Source organism: Sciurus carolinensis, chromosome X (assembly GCF_902686445.1).
Source record: "Sciurus carolinensis chromosome X, mSciCar1.2, whole genome shotgun sequence".
NCBI lineage: Eukaryota > Metazoa > Chordata > Mammalia > Rodentia > Sciuridae > Sciurus > Sciurus carolinensis.
In genome coordinates, this window is record NC_062232.1 from 60514511 (window position 1) to 60524078 (window position 9568).

General features: G+C 35.1%; 1 protein-coding gene across 6 annotated transcripts in view; it reads left to right on the forward strand.

Annotated features, from left to right (window-relative positions):
- Gpr174 (G protein-coupled receptor 174) overlaps positions 1 to 5141 on the forward strand; it is a 41184-nt gene extending 36043 nt beyond the window's left edge. For all 6 annotated transcript variants that reach the window (XM_047536113.1, XM_047536111.1, XM_047536114.1 and 3 more), the window contains one exon: positions 446 to 5141. In XM_047536113.1, the coding sequence (XP_047392069.1) occupies positions 997 to 1998 (1002 nt within the window). In that variant the 5' untranslated portion in view covers positions 446 to 996 and the 3' untranslated portion in view covers positions 1999 to 5141. The remainder of the gene's footprint in view (positions 1 to 445) is intronic.
- The last annotated feature ends 4427 nt before the right edge of the window (positions 5142 to 9568 follow it).

Here is a 9568-nt window from a genome sequence, read left to right on the forward strand (position 1 = left end):
AATCTTCCCCACATTAGTCTGAGGATAAGTGAAGTTTGTGAAACCATATTAGAGATTCTCAAATGTTAATGTGTAGAAGAATCACCTATGGGTAATTGTTAAAATGCAGATTCTGATTCTGAAGATCAAAGGTGGGACCTGAGAATTTCCTGAATCTCTAACAAGCTCCCATGTGATATTGATTCATAGATTTTGAGGAACAAAGGGTTAGATTATTTCTCAGGTTCCTTCTACCTATACTTTCTTGTAGTCAGAAAGTACCTTGTAGAAACTGTAGCATATTACCCTCATTCACATAAAAAACTTTCCATTTAAACTATACATATGTACATATATATATATATATAATATATATATTAGTTTGAATATATATTTTCTTTGTATAGGCTTTTTTTTTTGTAAAAATGTGCCAGACAATAATTAACTTATTTTCTTTCACTTGCAGCTCTGCCTGTTTCTCACTTAACTTTCAACACATATCTGAAAAAGTCCCAGAAATCTAAACTGACCAAATTAATCATCGTGGAAAGTGGGAGACCCACTGTGCACAAAAACAAACCTTTCATCTGTGTGAGCCAAGAAAGAAAAAGTAAAATAGCCTGCCAAACACCTGTAAAAAGATGGCTATCATCATATGGGAATTTGAAGAACTGCTATATGGCACAGTAACGATCCAAATGGGAGAAAACCAACTGTCATGACATCCCAGGAGGCTTTACAATAGAGTAAACAAGAGAAGAAAATTATAACAGCTTTCCATCTGTACTTGCAAACTAGACTTCCATGTAGTTACTCTAGATAAATCCAAGGCAATGTGCAGATAATACTTTGAAAAGTTCCCAAATCATACACTGAGGCTAACATATGTGGCAAAAGGATTATTTTACACTGTTTCCTCAACCCATTGATGATCCATATTTTAGAAAGAACAGAATTTAATTTCGAATTTAGGTTTTAAATCACCATCAGACAAAAACAGTTTCTCTAGAAAGAATCATGCTTGCTAATGACACATGTAACATGACAGATGGAGACAACACAGATTTTAGGTACTTTATCTATGCAGTGACGTACACTGTCATTCTTGTGCCAGGTCTCATAGGGAACATATTAGCCTTGTGGGTATTTTATGGTTATATGAAGGAAACGAAACGGGCTGTAATATTTATGATAAACTTAGCCATTGCTGACCTTTTACAAGTTCTTTCCCTGCCACTGAGGATATTTTATTACTTGAACCATGACTGGCCATTTGGACCCGGTCTCTGTATGTTCTGTTTCTACCTGAAGTATGTTAATATGTATGCAAGCATCTACTTCTTGGTCTGCATCAGTGTCCGACGATTTTGGTTCCTTATGTACCCATTTCGCTTTAATGACTGCAAACAGAAATATGACTTGTACATCAGTATTGCCGGCTGGCTGATAATCTGCCTTGCCTGTCTACTATTCCCGCTCCTCAGAACCAGTGATGACACCCCAGGCAACAGAACCAAGTGTTTTGTGGACCTTCCTACCAGAAATGTCAATCTGGCCCAGTCTGTTGCCATGATAACTGTTGGAGAGTTGATTGGGTTTATTACTCCTCTTCTGATTGTCCTATATTGTTCCTGGAAGACAGTTTTATCACTGCAAGATAAATATCCTGTTGCTCAAGACCTTGGAGAAAAAAAGAAAGCCTTGAAGATGATTCTAACTTGTGCGGGGGTATTTCTAATTTGCTTTGCACCTTATCACTTCAGTTTTCCTTTGGATTTCCTGGTCAAGTCCAATGAAATTAAAAGTTGCCTAGCCAGAAGAGTGATTCTAATATTTCATTCTGTGGCTTTGTGTCTTGCTAGTCTGAATTCCTGCCTTGACCCAGTCATATATTATTTCACCACTAACGAGTTCAGAAGACGTCTTTCAAGACAAGATTTACATGATAGCATCCAACTCCATACAAAATCCTTTGTGAGCAACCATACCACTTCTACCATAGCAACTGAATTATGCTAAATAACAAACTAATGAGGCCTGGAGTGCAAGTACAGCAGAATACATTTGCAATACTCCAAGCTACAGGGAAGTACTCACAGGAAGCATTCATAACTTTTCAGTTGTGCTCCCTTACTTGTATGGGGAATTCACATCTTCATGACAGTAATTATTTACAGCATTATGTTCCACAGTCATTGATGTTGAAATGTCCATTCAGGGATTTCTCATCAATTCCTTAAGACTTAAACTATAAAATTTCAGTGACATTCTGTACATATGTGCTCTCATCGATAGTCAGTGGCTTTATCTGTGAACCTAAGTCACAAAGAGATTACTAGCATGGGGCTACCTTAAGTCCCTAGTATTATTACTACAAATATTGAGCCTCTATATTCAGAGGAAAGGTAGTCTTCTATTTATAATAATAATCACATTTTACATTTCAAAATCATAATTTTGGTTGTATTTTAAATAGGACAGATATATTACTCTGTGTAAACAAAATGTTATAAACATTGACTCACTTTTATCTTCCATGTATGATTGCATTCCAAGGTTTAAAAACACAAATAGCTATTTTCCTCATTCAGTGTCAACATGAAACATCATCTGTCACACCTCTTCAGTGAATGAAAATCTGAACTCAGGCATCTGGTGTGTTTTAACAAAGAGCAACCACATCTACATACAATAACTTTGTATGATTGTATATGATGCCACCTTGAATCTATCCAGGGCAGGTAGTTTGCCAGAGTCCACCCAAGGTGACCCAAATGACCTCTATGCCCAGGAGAAAGCAGAAAGTAAATAGTCACAGTTCTGGCTCTCTTAAACTATTTTGAATGAATGTCTCTGGAACTGTATGAACATGCATAGTAGAGGGAGTCTTCAGCATGTTTCTAGAATTACATTGAGGTAACTCTGATAGTTAACTGTACTTACTGAGCCTATGGAAGAAATAGGGCACTAATTAATCACTAAATTTAGGCTTGAGTGAAAAGATGAAACAAAGTTAAGACACCTCTTAAAATCATCATCACGTTATGTTTCTTATTCCAGGCTAAGTGGTATTTGTCAATCCACCTACACAAGCCACAATAGGGTTTGGAGGCAGTCAGTCATGTGGGTACTTTTTCTAGTCCAGCTTTGCCCCAGCCATTATCAATCTGAAAGGCTGCACCCCTCACCTTCCAGCAACTGGGGAAGGCAATTCTTTCGCCTGTTGAAAAAAGTGTGGAAGATTATTTTTGCATCTTTGGATACCCCTTACAATGCTTTTTCTGTTACCTGTTTGGTACTATTATGGAGGACAAAACTAGGGAATGAGTAGTAATTAAACCTGATGCTGTAAGTATTAGCATATTTTGCAACATGATTTAGGAAAAAGCTCTAACTTTAAAAAGTGCTCAATTTAAAATCTGTGTTCTATAATGAAGAAACATCCTACTTTTCATCAAGAAAGAATGCAGAATCCAAGCAATGGTTTTAACATATTTAGAAGAAGGTGTAGTTTTAGGCACACAGTTATGATACTAATATGTTTATGGGAAAAAACTGGTAAAATCAAAATGAATTCTAATAGCTAAGATTAACAGAATATTTTCTAAAGTTTTCTCTAGGCAATTGTTGATTTGATATGTACTTTGATATTACCATAATACCATATTAGAAAAATGACTTTGTGCTGCTAGTAATAGTTTATCTATGTATCTCCTAATAATTCATTGTAAGGTATATGTTTTGATGTATTAAATAAGTGTTGAATTTTGTTTTAAGAAGAGTAACTATAACTGGGGTATGTTTGCTTCAAAGTGATTTGTGTGACTATAATTTAATGTTGTGATAAGATTGCAAGTACTCATTATGTGGAATTGTGAAACAACTGTAGGTACTTGTAATGGGAGCATCCTGTCTAAACTCTCTGTGCGTACTCTTTTCTAGATTTGCATGAATTACAATTCTTAGGATCACTTTGGGATACTATTGATTTTCTTTCATTAACACTGATTTCACCTTAAACATATCTTCTCTTAAAGGGGGAAGAAATATTTCTAGGAGTTTATTGACATTCAGAGGAGTGGTTGAAGCTAGAGTCTGTAACTTAGGCAGCCCATTTATATCATTCAAGGAGAAGACAAGTGTCCAGTGTTCTTATGCTACTTAACTAAGACCACCTCTTCTACAAGGCCTGCTCATCTAGGTTTGCATCAGTTCTCTGATTTACTTTATTCACCCCACACACCTCATCAATATATTTTATCATTTGCTCTATTCCCATGCCCTTCTAGGCAATAATATAATCAACTCATTCATGCTATGGTGCTAATGACTAATGTTAGCTTAATATTTGCCCATGGATATGAGAATTCCAGACCTTATGACTAGGCATTATTAAAAAGTGGGGAATTTTAGTGGAGGGATTGCAGGTACTGAAGCAGACAGACTGGAATGGAGGTGAATCTTATAGCAGTGCTTTTCAGCTTACATATAGTAAGTGACCAACTACTTTGCTGACCATTATGGGGTTGCTAAATTCTAAGGAATATATTCATAAATGTAGCTATCAGTTTCTCAGAGATCTCTGTTTCGTTTTTTTCTTTCTGCCTCACTCCCTTTCAATTCTGGACCTAATTTCAAGGGAAAAATTCAAGTGAGGAAAAAAGTCTTGATAAAGATAGTTGTCTCCTCCTTGAGATTCCCCTTTCTTTGGAGAATCTTCCCTTCAGGCCTCTCATTTAACTCTTTGGGTTTTATGAAAGGGGGTACAAAGAGTAAACACTCTCACCTGTAGTAACACACAATTCAAGATCAATCATCTCACATTTTCTATGTAAAATTGTTTAAAGTTTGATTTCAAAATGCGAAAATAATTATCACAATACTTTTGAATATGAAGTGATGTTAATGTTATCATTATTATCTTCACTGTTATTATTATACTCAAATGGTTTATATGTTTTCATTGTCCTCATTAAGCAGCAAATTCTTTCAATGGGCAATTCCATGAAGAAGAGCCATCAGACCCAGGAATGATAGACCAGCCTATCTTGGCCTGAAAGGGTGCATTGATGGAACTCTTGTGCAACCTAATTTTTATTTCACTTTTTGTTTTGACTCCCAAGATACTGTGAAATGTTGCACTTGGAGTTTATTTACAGCTATAATTTATAATACACCTTTAAATAATAAAGATTGTCTATTTGATTACAAGTGCATTTTTTGCCTCTAGAAGTCACTGTGTATTTAGTCACATTTTTTAGTAAACCAAAAGACTTGAGGGTCTTAGTATTCTCAGGCACATGAATACACACGAATAAAAGAGACTCTACTCCCCCTTTTCCCTCTGTTGTAGAGGTATATTCAGTTCATGAATAGAAAGCTGAGCCACTTCCTCCACCCCACCATATTCTGTTCTCCTCTCCTCCCATAGATAGACATTTTATTATCTAAATTATTCCTCTCCCTATCTGTGGGCCAAGTTTATTCGAACTACTTAAAGCCCTTCATTTTCAATAAGAGGGCAGAGGAAATGTTTTCTTTTTAATATTAAGGATTGTAAGACATGACAGTCTGATTGTTCTTGTGGAGTGGAGGGAAAAAATTCATCCTCTACCCTCCCTCTCCATTCTTCTTAAAGAAAATATACTTAAATAACAACAAAAATGTCAAGTCAGGAAAATCCTTTGGTCTTCTTCTCAGCTTAGCTCCCTTTTCTCTTGAGTCATTCCTTCTTCATTTCATCTATATCCCTAGTGCTTTTGGGAAATCCAACCATCTTCTGTAATAACCAAATTATTAGAAATTATACATTTTGATTCTCTCAGAATGTCTCTCCTAGGAAGTTGTAAAGGTTTCCCGAAGGAGGCATTTCTGATGTTCTGATAGAGCAAAAGAAAATATTGATATTATAAATGTATAACCTGTCCCATGCTTCGAAAGTCCTCAAGTCATGTAGAGAACTCTTCGGTGTCCCCCTGAAGTCAGCTCACAAATAACTCCATTTTCGTAAGTGGAGTGGTGGTGATTATGGGGAGGAAGTGAGAGAGAAACTTTTAAGAAAATGTAGTGGTAATAAAATATTCCTGAAATTGTAAAGGATGAAGTGTGTGTGTGGAGTGGAGGGTGGGAGAAGAACGAGTAGAAACTTTCTTGAACTTTACAAAACATTTCCTCAGCAGAACTTTTCAGCCATATCTACTACTTGATTTTTCCAGGACCACTTCTATTGTTGATAAAATTCTCTTCATCCAACTCCTTATGCATATCTTCTAATGCATCCATGGCCTTACGTATGCCTTCTTGTATTTCTTCAAAGAATAATAAAGCAACTGGTCCATAGAAAGGATGGTTATTAGGCATGACTCCCTGCCTCCAGTGTCTTTTATAGAAACTCCTCAGATTTAATTCTGGCCCATAATGGTGAGATTTTGGGGGTATTTTTCTAAACAATATTAAATATCTGAAAGTTATAAGAAGACTGATAGCATTCATACCTTTCATATGCTAATAAAATAAGAAGCAAAAATAAAAGTAGTACAAAGAAATGATAGTCCAAGTTATGGAATCAGGAAATGGAAGCATAAAGGAAGTGGTCTCACTTAAAACTCCCCATACCATCTTTGCATAAAGTAAAATATTTAATACTGACTTTAAAATTGTCTAATCTAGCAAGTTTAACTTTTTCTGTAAGATGCATTTCAAGAAAGATGGTATATAGTATATTCTATGTTGAAAAATTTCAAACATATTCAAAGAGGAGCAATTAATTTAATAAAACCCTATTATTCAGCTTCGAACAATATCAATGCATGACAAATTTTGTTTTATGCATGCTTTGACTCCCCTATCCCAGATTAAAATATATTCAGACATTATATAATTTCATTTGTAAATATTTTAGTAAGTTATAGTGCTACTTATATGAACCATTCAGTGTATGATCAAAAGGTAATGAGAAATAAAAAAATGATTTTAAGTGTTCTGCAATGATGTCAAACACTAAATTCCAACAAGTGAAATTCCTTTTTGATCAATCTGAACAAGTTCCAACACAGATACAAATATTTATTAACATAACTCTATTTCTTTTAGTTGAACCCTTTTCTACTTCAGAGGAGTGATGTAGACTAACACTGAATTCTGTTTAGCGATTCCTGGGTCCAAATTTATTATAGATTGTATGGGAAGGAATTGACTCTAATAAATTTAGTTCTACTAAATGTAAAAATACCAATACTGACAAACGGCTTTTTCATTTTAGTCAAAATTATTCACAAAATAATAACTTGAAAGAATAATATTAGAATCCATCTGTGTAAATTTCTACCATGTAATATTTTTGAAACCTTTGTTATAATTATGTGAACTCTGTGAATATTACTCATAGTTAGGTATCTGGAGTTCTCTAAATTTTCCCTCAGGCACTACACATATTAATATTTTGTATCTGTCCTGATAAGGAAAGAATAGTTAGAACATGGGTTCAGCTGCTGTTAATAGAACTATGACTTAAACTACATAGAATCATATATTTCTTTTACGTGTAAAAGCCTAAACCAGTATGGTTGCTTTTATTTTTCAAGATGTTAGGGGATCCAGACTCTTGTCTTATAACACCAATATTTCTGGTTTATATATATTTTTTATTTGTTCTGATTATTTATACATGATAGTACAATGTATTTTGACATATTATACATATATAGAGTATAAATTCTCATTCTTATGGTTGTGCATGGTGTGGAATTACATTGGTTGTGTAATCATATATGCACATAGGATAGTAATGCCCAATTCATTCTACTATCTTTCTTATCCCCATACCCCCTCCGTTCCCTTCATTCCCCTTTGTCTAATCCAAAGTACTTCTATTCTTCCCTAACCCCACTTATTGTGAATTAGAATTAGCATACACATATCAGAGGAAACATTAGGGCTTTGGTTTTTTAGGATTGGCTTATTTCACTTAGTATGTTATTCTCCAGGTCCATCCATTTGTCAGCAAATGCCATATTTTCATTTTTATTTATGGCTGAGTAATATTCCATTGTGTATGTATACCACAGTTTCTTTATGCATTCTTCTTTTGAAGGGAACCTAGGTTGGTTGCATAGTTTAGTTATTGTGAATTGAGCTGCTATAGACATTGATGTGGCTGCATCACTGTTGTATGCTGATTTTAAGTCCTTTGTGTATATACAAAAGAGAGGGATAATTGGGACATATGGTGTTTCCATTCCAAGATTTCTTAGGAATCTCCATACCACTTTCCAGAGGAGTTGCACTAATTTCTAGTCCCACCAGCAATATATGAGTGTACCTTTCTCCTTGGGTGCTTCCTTTGCAACTGAAAAGCACAAGAGACTGTTTTCAAAAAAAGTTTAATTGTGAGGTCAATAGGCTCACATAACTCCAGCACCTTGGATTCCTAGTTCCTACATAAGCAACTGAAGGCCAATGGAAATAGCAAAATGGAATTTAAAATTAACAGTCAGAAACTGCCAATTAACAACCAACTAGAGACTTTTCACCCAAAGAAAGCAAATGCCTTACTTGTGAGGTGCAAGCAGGCAATCAAAAGATTTCTTAATTTGATTCTGCATTTAATCTATAAAACTCTGATGCTCACACAGCTTGGTACAAGTTTCTGAACTTTTCTTATTCTTGTTCTGAGGGTTTCGCAATTCATCAACCACTCTTTGCACAAATAAAATCTGTTAAATTTAACTTGTATAAAGTTTTTCTTTTAGTGGTATCTTATTTCATTAGTGTCATAAAATGGGGGAGGGGAGGTATATATCTTCCCTAAAGTAGATGACTGGATATTGTAAATATCCTTCTGCTTGCAACTCACTGGCTTGAAATTTGTGACATGGCCCTACCAAGCTGCCAGGAAGTATAGAGTTTACAGTCATTATTCCATGTGGCCACTTGTTAAATTAAAAATTATCTTATTGAAGAAGTGGAAAATATATTTGGGGGAACAATGTGTATTTTCTGTTATTCTAGGGATTCAAGGGTAATAGGGATGTCATCTGCCCTAAACATTTTATCTAAACCACATACCTCAGCTGTCCTTTGTATACTCATCCCTCTAAGGGAGCAGCACCTTTTCTTTTACCTTGGGTTATTCAAACCATCCAATGACACTCATATCTATAGCAAAAGGACCAGCATCTTCCAGGGAAAAAAATCATGGCAAAGCTGACCTGGCACTGTATGAACAAGGGTTAATGTTAGCAAGATGGAGAATCAAAGAGGTGGATATTGGGAGCATCAATACTTTCTTTATACTGTTTCTGGAGAGAAAGCAACATTCCCTTTTCTGACCACATGTCAGTGAATCAGTGCAGCATTGCCCTCAAGTTTAATTACTTCAAGGAATTAAATTGCTTCAAAATGTCTATGAAGTATCTCTTTCCTGCACCTAGCATGTTCTTCAACAGCTATCTTGTCTCTTCCTTCAATTTTCAAAGTCATTCAATTCTCAATGTTGATAACTCTAGCTAAAAAGAACTCTCCACCACTTCAGATGCAAGTTCACTTTGAACTTTTACCTCATGACTACTTATAACTTATAATCTTTATT